Genomic DNA, 15,322 nt, shown 5'->3' with positions numbered 1-15,322 from the left:
AGAGTGAAAAGGAGAGAAAACTGCTGGGGGTGGCGGGGAAGCGGGCGAGGAGGCAGCCAGGGCCGCCACTCACCGGTGGAGCCGGAGGTGGTACTTTCTGTCTCGGATGAGGTTGGGGCAGTTGGCCAGGAGGTGTCGATGCAGCTGCTTTCCCGCCCTGAGCACCCGCTCCGTGGAGGCCTGGGGGAGGCAGGCACAGCTAGCTGGCTCAAGCCCTGAGTCCAGGCGTGCGGGCCCCCTCCCAGCCCCACCCCTCTGGACTCATACCTGCTCCAGGCTCACACTGAAATCCAGGGACTCCTCACTGCTGGTGAGTGGCGTCTGAGGGCAGTGGGGAGTCTGTTAGTGCCAGGCCTTGAAACCCAGCTCTCAGGCCCCTCCACCATGACTCCCAGCCCCGGCCCAGTTCTTGACTCCAAGCATTCATTTAGCTAACGGTTCAACAAATACTCACTGGGCAACTCCCCATATGCCAGGCATCTGCCTCATCACCACCCTGCAGCCCTATTACTAGATCCGTGTCTTCACGACACCATCAGCGCATCCCCAGGGATAAGATCCAGGCTCTGCTTCCTCAGTGCCCAGTGTACCCAGGCATCCAGGTAATTCAGCGTGTAGGGGAGGGAGGGGCACAGTGGATCTGGGGGAGCATGGGGACATGAGATAAGAAGGCCAGGAAGTGAGCAGCTCAAGAGGTCCAGAGACCCACGGCCTGATGCCGAACCAGGGTCGGTCCCCAGTCACAGGACTATGGACAAACCTCCTGCCTTCTGTGGACCTCGGTGCAGCCTCGTAGTTGAAGACACAAACCCTGGAGCCAACTCCTGGATTCCAGTCCCTGCTCCCATGTAACCCTGAATACATGATTTAATCTCTCCCTGCCTATAAATCTATAAAACATTCATAATAACAACTCAAGCTTTGGAAAGGATTATGTGAGTTAATAGAGATCAAACATTTAAAGCAATGACTGGCATATACATGCAGCTGTATGTGCACGTTAGTTATCATTACTCATCTGCGAAGCACAGCGCCGGCGGCCTGCTGGAAGGCCCTTTATTCTCCGAGATGCTGCTGCTAGTCCCTAGCCCTGCAAACGTGAGTCAGTCTTGGCAGAACATGGGATGGCTCTGGAAATGGGGTTTATGTAGAATCACTGGTAAACGAGGTTCCCTGCCCTTGGCATCCATCAGGCCATGCAGGACTCGCCGGCCTGTTCGCCCTGGGATGTTGGCCATAAAAGCCTCTCACGCTCCTCTCCTACCACCTGAGGACTGGAATTTGTGAACACCCCTGAGCAGGATGCTCTACCCTTTAGGAGGCCTCCCAAAGGCAGGCACTGCACAGTTCATACAGCATGTCTTTCTCGTAATTTCATCTGAATTCATAGAGAATGGGCTTCCCTTGTGGCTCAGCTGGTAAAGAATCCGCCAGTAATTCGGAAGACCTGGGTTCAATCCCTGGGTTGGGAAGATCCCCTTGAGAAAGGAAAGGCTACCCACTCCAGTATTCTGGCCTGGGATCAGACAGGAAGTAGGCAGAGCAGGCAAGGTCAGTCCTCCTTGACTTATCAGGAAACAAAACTCTAGAGGTGGTAACTCAGACACATAGCCAGACAGCCAGGGATAAACTCAAGCCCCTTCCAGAAGTGCTCACATTTTTGGTCTCACTCCACCCAGTACACCTGCCTGTTTCTTCTCCGTCCCCTTCCTTCTCTGCAATGCCTCCCTATCAGCACTCAGGGCCAGAAGAGGACCTGGCCTGGGGCCAGAGCCCTCTCCCCTGGTCCCAGCATCTTCCCACTGTGCACTGGGCAGAGGCCTGAGGTCCAACATGCGTAGACGCCTGGCCCAGTGCCGGGCGGAAGTTGCTAGGTGTCCCAAAGGTATACTTACCCTAGTCATGGGGCCCATTCTAGGGCCAGACATGGCCCTGGAGACTCAGCAATAGGACAGGAAAAGAGAAGGAGGAGCCAAGGAGGGAGGAAGGGCAGGAATGCTACCCGGCCAGCCTCCTGTGTTGGAACAAACAGTGCCAAGTGCTAACGACTTGTTGTTGTTCATGTCAGAGTGCCCAGGTGGCCCCAGTCCCCCCAAAGCCCCTTGGTGTCCAGGACCCAAGCTCCAGCACACACTCCCTTCCTGGTATTATTCTGACCCTAGAGGGCACATCAGGAGGGGAGGTGCCCAGTCATGTGGCCAGGCTGGGCAAGACTCAGATCTCAGATCCGCAGGCCTGGCTTCAACCATTTCCTGTCCTGCCCCAGGGGACGTGCAGGAGGTTCAGAGCTGGAACACTGGCCCATCAGAGCTGAGGAAGAGACCTGAAGGCATCCCCCTTATTTTTCCAAGAAAAGCAGCAGGAGCCCAGAGAGATGAAGTAACTTGCCCAGAGTCACACAACTGCTTAGAAATGTACGATCCTACTGAATAATCGTTACCAACACTAATCCAGAAGTAGGTGTTTGTCTCCTGTTTCCTGGCTAGAGAAAAGGAGGCACAGAGGTTATGTAACCTGCCCTTTTCAAGCTGGTAAATAGGGGCACCAGAATTCACCCTGTGCCCATCTGATTCCAAAGCCCATGATCTTAGCCACTAAGCACTGCCATCTCCCATGGCACCTCCACGGTGCTGGGCCTCCCCCACTGTGCGCGATGGACACAGAAGTGGTAAATTCTGTCCTCAGGAATGTTCCGCCGGCAGGGAAGTCTGAACAGTCCTGGGTTAGACGAAGTTCCGTATCTGTGTCATCACAGTCCCTCTGAACCCCTGCCGTGTTCCTATGCACGGGGACCTCCTGGGATCATGGTGGGGGTGCTATTCAGGGGCTGCAGTCAGCTGTGTAGGCTCTGGAGTCAGGTGCCTGGGTTCAAATCTTGGTTCCCCACTACCAGCTTGTTGTGTGACCCTGGGCTGCTTATAAAGCTCTCTGTGCTTCAGCCTCCTCATCTATAACATGGGGTTGGTGGCAATAGTACCTATCCCATAGGGTAATTTTGAGGATCAAATAAGTTAATAATATGGAGCATTCAAAGCCATGCCTGCTTTGCAGTAACTACTTACTCAATGGTAACTTAATATAACTCTTCCTTCATGATGGGCAGCTATCACCTGGACACGGTGCAAGACATGCTGTACTTTGACTGATGCTGTACCTGATCTGATGACCCTGAGTGTCAGCTTAGGGGCTTCTCAGTTAGAAAGCAGCGGCTGGTATGGGTAGGGGTGGAGGCCCTCACCCACCGCCTCCTGTCAGGTTTGGACAAAAAGGACTCAGGGTGGAAGAAGAGGTCTTAGTTAGCTTCCCTGCACAGGATCATGGCTTGCCCCACCCCCCTCCCTGTCACTGAGTGTCAGAGTCACACTGGAGGGGCAGGCACAGAGCCAGACAGCCACATGGGGACTCGTCAGACCAGTTCCCTTAGGCCACGGCTAGGGTCTCAGGCCAGGGTTGTGTGCGATGGGACTGGGAGAGGATGCATGAAGCAGGGTGAGGTTCTGGAGTGTCAGTGGTACCTTCTGTAGCAAGAGAATATACACCACAAACTTGAACTCTGCAGCCAGACTGTCTCGGACCCAAGCCCAGCTTGTCCCTTAGCAGCTGTGTAGCCCTAGACTGTCACTTAGCCTCTCTGGGCTTCTGCTTTTGCATCTATAAAATGAAATGATGGCGTTAGTAGCTATCTCTCAGGGCTTCTGTGAGATTATTTGATGTGATTAAAGCTCATAATAGCAGTTTGGATATAAATACTGCACAAACACCAGCTCCTTCCATCATTTGGACAGGCTGAATGAAAGCATGTTTTCTGAGTTAGAGAATAGAGACGCCTCTCCTAAAACAATCACTCAAAGAGTAGCATCTCAGGGTTCTCTAAGCTCAGGGGACCCACGAGAGGTCATCCTGACCTTGCCCCTGCCTCTAGATAGACTGGTTTCTGTGTTGGCTCCCAGACATCCGATAAGATCTCATGTACCCCTAAAGTTTATCAAAGGAGACGTTCTTCCATCCTATTCCAGCATCAACTTTGCCATGGTTGTTAAGTCCTTTCTGTATCAAACCTCAGGGTCTCCTGCTGTAACCCGCTTTAATTTTCTCTTGTTCTGGTCTAATGGGAACAGAAAGTGCTCTCTTCAGGCCTCAGGAGGTTGATGGGTTTCCCCCTCAGTTTTCTAAAGGTGGCCATGGCCTGGGTAACTCCCAGCACTGTCCTCCTGGGACGCTGGGCTCCACCTCCTTAGAACATCCACCCATCACCCTGTGTGTGCACATTTCCTGCCAGACACTTGTTCCCTAACACGAGCCCCCTCAGCCAAAGGCATCATCCCAGAGGTGAGAATTAATAGCTTCACAGGGACCCAGAGTCTCTTAAACATAGACACAATGGGCTGAAACCACCTCACCCCTATTCCCCAGAGACGGTCCTCAGGAGAGGATGTGGCTCCTGCCTCAAGCCCTAAAAATCTAAGTTCCCTCTAATGATCAATTCATGCACATATACCTGGTGGGGGAGGAGCCTTGTTTCTGTGCCTCTGATTCCATCCCTCACTCCACTGATCCTCACCCCCACCTTTCTGGCCTCCCCTCGCATACCAGCCCTTCAATTCTGGGACTGAGGGAGTCAGGAGACAGCCTGGCAGCCTCCTCCACTCTCTCCCTTACTTTGGGTCCCAGGGGATCCTCCAGTGACCTCATTGTCCTGGCCCCTGACCTTCCCCCCACTCCCCACCTAGCCTCTACAAGCTAGGAAAGGGACAGGAAATGCACAAGTAATTATAGCCTGAGAGGGAAGGAGGGAGGGAGGGTTCCAGCCCACTGGCTCCAAGCAATAGCTACTGCCAGTGACCTGGGGTGGGGCTGGGTCTGGGGATGGGGGTGGGAGGGACAGACAGCTAAGCCCCAAAAGACCATGGTTCCCCTGCTCCGTCCAGAGTGCCATCTGCAGCAGGACCCAGGCCAATGAGGCCCCTTCTCAGTAAGACCCAGGGAGGGAGGGGATGGAGGACAGCTGGGGACTGACACCTAGATTCTCCTCTCGCTTCCCATTGCAAGGGGGACCCCATTATCTTGGTGGGCCTTGGTTTTCTCAACTCAGCTTCATATTTTGGTACATTTGATAAATATAAATGGCTATATTTGGTAAATATATAAATGGGTGAGGTAGGAAGAGGGAGGCAGAAGGTGGTGGTCATTCTACTCAAAAGAATGCTCCTAAGAAAGGGGTTCTCCCAACTCTATCACCTGATCCAACTCCACCCCTTTGCCCCTATGCCCTCCCCATACCTACTTGCACACATATCACAGACACATACCAGAGCTCAGGTGAAGAAACTCAATTATTAAGTCTGGGTGGTTGGGGAGAACTTCCCTGATGTTATGGATCCTGCAACCATATCCTACCCACCATCCACCATCTCCCCCCTCCCCACTTCTCTTTCCCTCATTCTTGCAGCTCCAGAGATATTCTTCACTGGCAAAGGGAGCTCCGTTCATCTCACAGTCTCCAAACTTCTCATAATTCTCCCCTGAGCCCCTCTAAGCCAGATGCCAAGCTACGTTCACATGACCATTTCACCCCAGATCAAGACACAGACTCCACGCAGTTCAGTCCTCACTAAAGGAGAATGCTGCCACGGTGATGTTTAAAGAATAGTACCAAGCTTACCTCCCCAGCACTTGACCTGACCCCTGTATTTCATACATGTCTCCCACCCCCACCTGAAGAACACAGGAGCACCTAACTCAAGGCACGCGGAAGTGACAAGTTCTTTTCCCCTTCGCCACATGCCTGAATAGGGGGATTGGGCACCACACGCGTGCACAACGCAGTTGTGTGAGCCACCCACACTGCAGCCAGGCTGCCCACCCCAAGTGTATCCCCCATGCCTGCAGAGCAAGCTGGACTGCCAGCAGCATGGTTGCCCTCCCAGTTGGGCCCCCTCCAGCCGAGGGACGGGGATGGGACTCACCCAGCGCAGCCCCTGGATGCAGCTGGGGCGCTGGTGTTCGAGCAGCAGCTGGTAGGAGCAGCTTCGGGACCGGTACATCCTCCTGAGCACCATGTTGAGCAGCGTCCCCTCCGGCACCACGTCCGGGAGGCCTCCCAACGGCGGTGCTCCCAGAATCGAGTCGCCCTCCACAGCCAGGCCCACCTGCCAGCGGCTCTCACCTGGCCAGCCCACCTGTGATGGGAAGAGGACGGCAGACAGCCATGAGGCTGGGTCCGGGGCAACTGGACCAAAGCACGGCCCGGCCGCCCCAGGCAGAAGCACTTCCTTCGAATCCTCTGGACTGGTCAGGCGGAGGTGCTGCGCCCCTGCCAGGAGCCGGGGGAGGGACAGGAAGACCTTCACTGGGGCCTGCCGGTCTGGCTCATTTAGGGGTCTCCAGCCGGCGGCGGCGGCATACCAGGGATCTGGCCCTTCTTTGGAATTCTGCCCCACCCCACCGACCATGGACCTGCAGGGATCTCCACCAACTCCCAGAATGGAGCTGTGGACTCACTGGATCCCCGAGAAAGGCAGCTTCAGCTCAAACCCTTCTCTTCTCCTCCTTCCTCACCCTTGACCAAGCCTCTGTCTCCCACCCCAACTCCCCCACCGTGTCAGCTTCCTCCCCTGCTCCTCCTCCCCTGCCCCCACCCCACCATACCCACCTTCATGTTCCTCCTTCAAGCTCGCACAGCCGTGCAGGCTCTAGCAGAAGGCAAGGGGTGGCGGGAGCACCCGCCCGCCCCACAACGAGCCACTGTGTGCCCCCGGCCTGTTAAGTTCCAGGCGAAGTGAGCAGACCAATTCGTAGCTGAAGCCGCTTCCAAGGCAGCCCCAGCCAGGCTGGGTGGAAAGGCTCCTCTCGGGTTGGGGGAGAACTGGGGACTTGGTGGGGGTACAACGTCACCCCCGCCCCCAGCGACAAGGAACCCCGAGCCTCCCCTCCGTCCCAAACGAAAGAGCCAGCTGGCACCGGGCGCTGAAGCGAGGCTGCAGCTGGCACTGATCCGGGCGGGACCTGTCACACCCCCTGCGCGGCCCGCCCCCTTCCCCTCCCGGGCCGACAGGAGGGGGCGGGGAGGACGCGCCCAGCGCTCGGGCAGGGGAGGGGGCGGGCTCCGGCAGGGGGCGGAGTCGGAGCGCAGGGTACCCGGAGCTGGCGGGAACCTTGGCCTCGAGAAACCCCAGGGGCCGTAGCGTCCTGGGAGTGTGTGCCCGGGGGCGGCGGCGGCGGCGGCGGCGGGGCTGCTGGGGTAGGGGCTGCGGGGTAGGGCCGCCACGCGGCCGGGAAGAGAAACGCAAACAAGGAAACGGGGGGAAGGGGGAAGGGGGTGAGTCATTGCGGCCCCACCCGGGAGGGAAATCCGGGCTGGGGCCGCTTCCCGGCCGGGGGCGCCCTGCCTCCTGTTTCGGTTCAGGGTCTCGAACAGGCTGAGGGAGGGACTGGGCCATTTTCCCGGAGGGAATCCCGCTGCCCAGCCTCCCACCGCAGCGCTTCTGTGCGTGCACCCCATCCGCCGCCTTCTCCCCGCCCTACACGCGCACGCACACCCCCGGCACGGGTGGGGAAGTCGAGGCTGGAATGGAAGGACGGAGCTCGCGGACGGTGGGGGCTGGAGTCGGGGCCGAGCTCTGGGAGGAAGGGTTAGAAGGCCTGGCCCCGCCCGCAGTTCGGAGTCTCAGGCCGGCTATGTGTGGAGGGCCATCGCCTTCCCGGGCCTCAGTTCCCACCGCCGCGTCGGTGGCCCAGCGCCCCCTCTTCGCCCTTCTGCTTCTGAGGCGGTGGAGAGACAGTGGCTCCGGGTCAGCTATTCCCCCGGCGCCAGCGGCGTAACTGGTCCCATTCTTCAGTGAGGGTTTTGGAAGGAGTCGCGCGCCACCCCCCCCCCCCCCCCCCGGCTTTCTAGAACGCACCCTCTTTTTGCCCCATCAGTGTCCCTTTCCCGCTGCAGCTGAGCCTGCCTGGACAGAGGAAGGCACATCTCTAACATACCATGTCCCTTGGGGGTGTGGGTGTGGATTTTCATTGTGATTAAAACCTCAATTTCAATGTGTCTTTAAAAGTCTTCACAGGAGCTTATCAAATGTAAGTTCCAGCCCCTTATATTCAGATTCAGTCTTACTGGCATGAAATGCAAAATCTGTGTTTTGAGCAAATACCCTAAAGTTGTCTGCTGGGTTCACACTTTGAGAAATGTTGGTGGAGTTTTAAATGCTCCCTCAGGGTAGAGGAGGTTAGGTATGCGTCCTCAGTCGCTCAGTCGTGTCTCTTTGTGACCCCATGGACTTTAGCCCACCAGGCCCTTGTCCATGGGATTTTCTAGACAAGAACACTGGAGGGGGTTTGCTATTTCCTCCTTCAGGGGACCTTCCCAGCCCAGGATGAAAGATGAGTCTCCTGCATTGGCAGGAAGATTCTTTACCACTGAGCCACCTGGGAGGGGAGCCTAAAGATGATTCTAGCCCCAAGCCCAAACCCAGCCACCCAAGTTCAGGGAAAGATGATGCTGTGAAAGTGCTGCACTCAATATGCCAGCAAATTTGGAAAACTCAGCAGTGGCCACAGGACTGGAAAAGGTCAGTTTTCATTCCAATCCCAAAGAAAGGCAATGCCAAAGAATGCTCAGTTCAGTTAGGCAGCTGGAAAAGGAGCCAGTGAGTAAGGCAGGACCCTTGCGTCCCTCACAGCAGACCACAATAGCCTATAAGTGCCTGACACTGTTCCAGGTGTTCACAGGTATTTTCTCTCTGCCACCAGCCTGTGAATTAGTACCACTGTCATCACCACCTAAGATGGTGAAGATGAGGCTCAGAGGTATTGAGTAACTTGCCAAGGCCACACAGCTATTCAGTGATAGAACTGGGGCTTGAACCTGGGTGGCCTGGCTGCACTTAACCCCCAGGCTATGCTGCACTGTATGTGCATCACATTCAGTTTCTGATCCAGACTACATGCCTTAGAGAGGGGGCTACAGAAACAGAAATTGAGTATGGTGGAGGGTAAGGCACCACTATCCAAAGAAAGTCATCAAATGGGACCTTCCAACTTGTTTCTTTATCTCTGAAGAGCAGGCAGGGCCCCCCACCTCCCACGAAGGCAAATGACTGAGCAGGTGTTGCCTTCTTAGGATTCCTGGTTGAGACTCGTCGGTGGATTGAATGCTCAGTAGATTTTTGATTGGAGGCTGAGGCCTGGAGGGGGCAGGGGTCTAAAGGAGTGTGTCTGAGGAAGACACTTTAAGCTAGATGGTGACTCATCATGGGGACAATCGTGCCATGCCCCAGTACAACCTCCACCCTCCCCCAACTATCTTTAGATGCCTGAAAGGTGTGTTAGAACAGATAAATAATAACAATAGTTAGCATGCACTGGGCTATGTTCTTGACACTTGTTATACATTCACAGATTTAATCATCACAACAATCCTATCAGATAGGTACTATTGTTATCCCATTTTGCAGATGAGATGGAGACATGGAAAAGTTAACTGATGTGCCCAAAGTCTCACAGCTAGGATGGGGAGCACTGAGTGATTCTCCCCAACACTTACAAATCTGTATGTGCTTTATTTACCACTCTGCAGTCCTGCCTCTCAAATATACTGACAGCTCCCTCAAAGGCAAAGCTCACATCCAGAGTCCTTTCCCCCACACCTGGGTGCACAGGCTCCAAGAGGTGGGGAGTGGGACAGACAGATGATGGAGGCTGAGCACCTGGGCCCCTTGACACCGTCCACCTCCATGCTGAGCTCTCTGCCAGGACACAAGCCTCCTGGAACCATGCCTCCCTGTTTTCAGACTGGTAGCAGAGGAAGGCAGAGGCTCCCAGGGAGTAGTCCAGGAGGCTCGATGGGTAAGGAGGGCTTCTTGGCCTGCTGTGGCTCTGGGCCATAGTCCTCACCCAGGCCTCTCTGCTGAGCTCTACACTGGTGGAGCCCACAGCCTCCTGGATCTTCACACTGTATACATGAGTGAAAAACTGCCTTCCCACCCTAGCTGCCCCTCTTCCCACCCTGCCTCTCTCAGCTCCCTGCTCCAGGATCGCCACCACTGCCTAAGCAGGGCAACTCATACCTCAATCCTTCCTTCTCTCACATCCAGTTCAGTTCAGTTTAGTTGCTCAGTCATATCTGACTCTTTGTGACCCCATGAATCGCAGCACGCCAGGCCTCCCTGTCCATCACCAACTCCCGGAGTCTACCCAAACCCATGTCCATCGAGTTGGTGATGTCATCCAGCTATCTCATCCTCTGTCATTCCCTTCTCCTCCTGCCCCCAATCCTTCCCAGCATTAGGGTCTTTTCCAATGAGTCAACTCTTCGAATGAGGTGGCCAAAGTATTGGAGTTTCAGCTTCAGCTTCAGTCCTTCCAGTGAACACCCAGGACTGATCTCCTTTAGGATGGACTGGTTGGATCTTCTTGCAGTCCAAGGGACTCTCAAGAGTCTTCTCCACAGTTCAAAAGCATCGATTCTTCAGCGCTCAGCTTTCTTCACCGTCCAACTCTCACATCCAAACATGACTACTGGAAAAACCATAGCCTTGACTAGAAGGACCTTTGTTGACAAAGTAATATCTCTGCTTTTGAATATGCTGTCTAGGTTGGTCATAACTTTCCTTCCAAGGAATAAGCATCTTTTAATTTCATGGCTGCAATCACTATCTGCAGTGATTTCGAAGCCCCGCAAAATAAAGCCTGACACTATTTCCACTGTTTCCCCATCTATTTCCCATGAAGTGATGGGACCAGATGCCATGATCTTTGTTTCCTGAATGTTGAGCTTTAAGCCAACTTTTTCACTCTCCTCTTTCACTTTCATCAAGAGGCTTTTTAGCTCCTCTTCACTTTCTGCCATAAGGGTGGTGTCATCTGCATATCTGAGGTTATTGATATTTCCTCCACGGTTCACGTGTTGCTGAAGCCTGGCTTGGAGAATTTTGAGCATTACTTTACTAGTGCGTGAGATGAGTGCAATTACGCGGTAGTTTGAGCATTTTTTTGGCATTGCCTTTCTTTGGTATTGGAATGAAAACCAGCCTCCAATTTGGGCTGATTCAACCAGTGGATAACCTCTTGCATCCATCCATTATGCCCCAGTTCAGTTCAGTTCAGCAGCACCCTGTCCATCACCAACTCCTGGAACTCACTCAAACTCATGTCCATAGAGTTGGTGATGCCCCATCCCCTCTGAAACTGCTCTAGCCCAAGGATGGTCTCTTCCAGCACTTACTCTATGCAGGGTAATCTGCTTATTACTTTAGAGACATCACCTTTTAACCCTCAAAACAATCACTATTTACCAGTGAAGACCCTGAGGAACAGAGAGGTGAAGTAATGTAGCCAAGGTCACATAACTAGTAAGTAGTAATGCCAGACTTAGTCAGTCTGACCGCAGAGCCCACACTCAGTCACAGTTTGGTACTGCCTCCCTGATCACTGACGCTGAAGCTCCAACACTTTGGTAACCTGATGTGAAGAGCTGACTCATCAGAAAAGCCCGGATGCTGGGAAAGATTAAGGGCAAGAGGAGAAGGGGTGACCGAGGATGAAATGGTTGGATGGCATCACCTACTCAATGGACATGAGTTTGAGCAAACTCCGAGAGATAGTGAAGGACAGGGGAAGCCTGGTGTGCTACAGTCCAGAGTTGCAACGAGTCAGACACGACTGAGTGACTGAACTCTCCTGATCACTACTGTCAGCCTTGTCGTCCTCAGCCATTCCTATGCAATGCCACAAGAATCTTTAATTTCTTCAGCAGCATTTATTGTAAGTGTTAGGAACTCTGCCATAAACTGAGGATCTAAAACCAGGCAGATACTAGGCTCCAGGGCCATGGAGCCTGGTGGAATTTTCTGGTAACTACCTAACATACTACTCTGGTCAGGCCTCTACCCAGCACAGTGTCTGGCATATAGTGGGTGCTTAATTATTCCGGGGGGAAATGAGATGAAGTCTGGGAGGAGTCAGCCGGGGCCAGCTGTGGGCATGTACCAACGGCAGGGCAGAAGGGACAGCAGCTGCTCTTCCAGTTCATTTTCAGGACATTTTACTTCGTCTCCTTCCCTCCTGGCTGCTTCCTTTTCTCCTATTCTTTCCTTCTTCTCCTATGCTACAGACCTTGCTCACGAGGCTCAGCTACATCCTTTGAAGTTGTTGGTAGAATGGAGGGTGCAGGTTGGAGGTTGGAGGGCGTCTTAGCTAACAGGCCTCCTGTGGGACTATGGAAAAGGGCCAGCTTGGAGACCAGAGGGTGTACGGGCTGTTCTTCAGCCTGCTGCAGCCTCCCTCAGCATCCCCACCATTCTCCCTTGGCCACGGCTTATCGACAACAGAGAGAGACTGAGAATTGAAAGAGCCCAGCTCCCCTCACCCGCGCTCCACCACCCAGCTCTGTAAGGCTGAAAGTCCACTTGGCCAGGCTCCTGACCCCAAGGGTGGTTCCAGTCCAGTTCCCCCATCTCCTCTCCTCCCCATTCCTGGGGTGGGGGACTGAGGCAGGGAGCTGGAACACTGATGGGACCCAAGCCAAACCTTCCTAGGACCAGCAGGTCACAGATAGACACTCTTGAACTGCTAAGGACCGTGAGGGTAGAGTGAGGGGCAGAGGAGAGACTGGCTCCCACTTCTCCCGGAGAGCGAGCAAGCTGGAGAGAGGTCTATGAGGGTGGACAGAGCTGGGGACCAGTGGGGAGCTGACCGAGGCCAGAGCCGGGACCCCACACTTAACTGGAGGTACATTTTTCTGGCTGGTGGTCAAGCTACCCGTGCATGATGGGAGCAAGGAAACGGTCACTGAACAGGCCTGTGGTGCTGACAGTGGTGGCCAGAGGGCAAGGAGAGGCTGGGAGAGCGAAAGAGAAAGCAGGGGCAGGTCTGGAGCTGTGCTACGGGAGGGAACAGGCCTGCCTAGCGGGCAAGTTTGGTTGTGTTTGAATGTGCAGGAGGGGCCTTCCCTCTCCAGCTTCTGCTTCTCAAGGGTGTGTGTGTGTGTGTGTGTGTGTGTGTGTGTGTGTGTTACACACACCCAGAAGACACTGCATCTGCCCTTGAGTGATCAATGCTTTGGAACGCGGCTCCAGCCTAGTCATGACTACTTCCTCTCAGAGTCTTCTTGGTCCTTGCTCCTGCACCCCTATTAGAGCTTCTAGTCTGCACTCGCCTTTACCTGAACCCACCCCACTCCCTACCTCCCCCTGGGGCTCACCACCCTCACTACCTCCTCCCCCAGCCTTCTCCCAACATCCCCCACCCTCCCCAAACCCTCATCTTAGGGGCTCCCATCTTCCACCCACCCTGGGCCATGGACCCTTGCTCAGGACACAAACTCTGCACCCACTTGGCCCTTGTATTTTAGAGATGTGGCAGGGGTGCTGCAGGAGCCTGAGGGAAGGTTCTGTCTGATGTCAAGCCCTGGCCAGGGAGAGAGTAAGGCTGGGTAACCAGGCAAGCAGGCCAGGCAAAGAAGCCCCTTCCGAGCATCAGAGCAGACCCCAACCCTGCCCCCAGATCCCAGTCCAGAAGAGCTAGGGCCACAGGAAGCTGAACAGTCCAAAGACTTGGCACCAGACCCACTGCCCATTTCCTCTGTCCAGACAGGACACAGCGAAAGGCCAGGGAGGCTGCAAAGAAGGGGTCCAGAGAGGGAAACAGAAAAGAGAGGTGACATCCTTTGTCTGAAGGTCTGACTGAGAGAAGGGGCTGCAGGCCACTCCCTCCCCTCCTGGGATCAGTCCTGGCTCCAGGATGGAGGGGCGGCCACCAGCTGCTCAGACTTCCTCCCAGCCCCACCCCAGGCCTCAGGAAGTCCTTCCTGCTCTTGCCTCAGCACCCCCTCCTCTAGGAGCTTCACCTTCAGAGAAATGGAGAGGCAGCAGGCTCCCCTTTTAAACCCGTGGCATGGGGGCATGGTGCCCACCTCATGCCTCCCCTTCTCATTCCACAGAGGGCTGGATTCTGATTTCACATGCAAGCCCCTTCAGGCCCCAACTCCTGGGGCCTCGGCTGACGGAGCCCCTAGGGTTTGGGTTTTTCACCTGCTTTGGCCCAGCACGGCTCATCTCCCACACAGAACCGGCCTGTGTCAGTTCCTCCTGTGGGGCCCCATCTCCCTGCCGCACACCTGGCACTCAGCTCAACTGCAGATTAGAAATTTCACAGAAGTTGCTTCTTCGCAGTGACTTTGGCGGGCAGGAGCTAGCTGCGCGTTGCCCCAGGCCCCTGGCTTAGCACAGCCAGGGGGAGGCACAGAGGCCCTCAGAAGAGGTTCCCTGGGTTGCAGAGGTCAACTGGTCGCCCAGCTCCTGCTGCGGGTCCCTTCGCCCTCCTCCTGTCTCCCGCAGCTCTGCCTTTCCTGCTGCTACCTTTCTACCCAGTTTTCTTGACCCACCCCCATTCCTCACCCTGCTTCAGTCTATTTCTCACCCATCCTCTGCCTCCTCCCGGAAGTGCCCTCAGATTCGTGCCTCAAACCTCTCTAAGGTGCTACCCGTGGGTCCCACGCACCAGACTAAGCACAGAACAGTCTTCTTTCTGGTCCCTTAACTTTACCCAGTGCCTTTTACAGCTAGACCAGAGGTGATTCCTGTGTGCTGACTGAGCCTCCCTGGTGACCTTCTCATTCTATAAATCCGATCCCTAAACACAAATCTAAAGGCTAAACGTGTACTAATCCCTGTCCTGGCCTCTGTCCTTTAGGGAGAGTTGGTGCCCTCCCCTCCAGCCTTTGTTGTCTCTTGCCTTGCAGGGGTTAACTCCCAGCTTTCTCTCTCTCTGTCTCCTCACCCAACAGCAATCCCACAGTGAAACAGGAAGGGAAAGAGCGTTGGAGGACATACCTGTGACCGAGGGGTTCAGGTCAGGAGACGGAGGTCACCAGAGGACTAGAGAGGCGAGTAGGCCTGGGCCCCAGGCCCTTCCTTGTTGCCCGTCCAAATGCCTCGGCAGCTGTGATCGCCCGCACGCACCCACATCCTCCCACTCCACACTTGTCTGTCTCTGGTGCTCATCTAGCTCTGGGGCTCGGAGACCCGTTGCTTCCGCTCAGCATCTTCTCACTCAGCATCCTATCCTCTGCACGGACCTCCAGGTTGTCAGTGCACAGACAGAGGAAGTGGGGTTTCAGTGAGAAGCCAGACTGTGAGCGGTTTCACTCTGGCTGTACAAGATGAAGGTGTCCCCTTCTAGGGGCAGAAAGCAGCCACAGTCCTAGGGAGCAGCACTGGAGGAGGCGGAGGCCAAGGTGACCCCCCTGGCTCTGAGTCCTCAACTTAGGCTTACTTCCTTCAGCCTGGGCAGCTGGGATGCTCACGATGGGCCTAGCTCCTCCCTGCAG

General features: G+C 55.1%; 1 protein-coding gene across 2 annotated transcripts in view; it reads right to left on the bottom strand.

Annotated features, from left to right (window-relative positions):
• Positions 1 to 14,939, bottom strand: part of RAPGEF3 (Rap guanine nucleotide exchange factor 3) — a 29,621-nt gene extending 14,682 nt beyond the window's left edge. The window contains exons 1-4 of one of the 2 annotated variants that reach the window (XM_018047883.1): positions 14,826 to 14,939; positions 5,967 to 6,179; positions 268 to 321; positions 74 to 180 (exon numbers count right to left, since the gene is read on the bottom strand). In XM_018047883.1, the coding sequence (XP_017903372.1) occupies positions 74 to 180; positions 268 to 321; positions 5,967 to 6,059 (254 nt within the window). In that variant the 5' untranslated portion in view covers positions 6,060 to 6,179; positions 14,826 to 14,939. Of the gene's footprint in view, positions 1 to 73; positions 181 to 267; positions 322 to 5,966; positions 6,180 to 6,652; positions 6,991 to 14,825 lie in introns of those variants that run through there. The other variant, XM_018047882.1, reaches the window with a different exon arrangement.

Source organism: Capra hircus, chromosome 5 (assembly GCF_001704415.2).
Source record: "Capra hircus breed San Clemente chromosome 5, ASM170441v1, whole genome shotgun sequence".
Classification (NCBI taxonomy): Eukaryota; Metazoa; Chordata; class Mammalia; order Artiodactyla; family Bovidae; genus Capra; species Capra hircus.
This window is presented reverse-complemented; position numbering and strand designations above follow the sequence as displayed.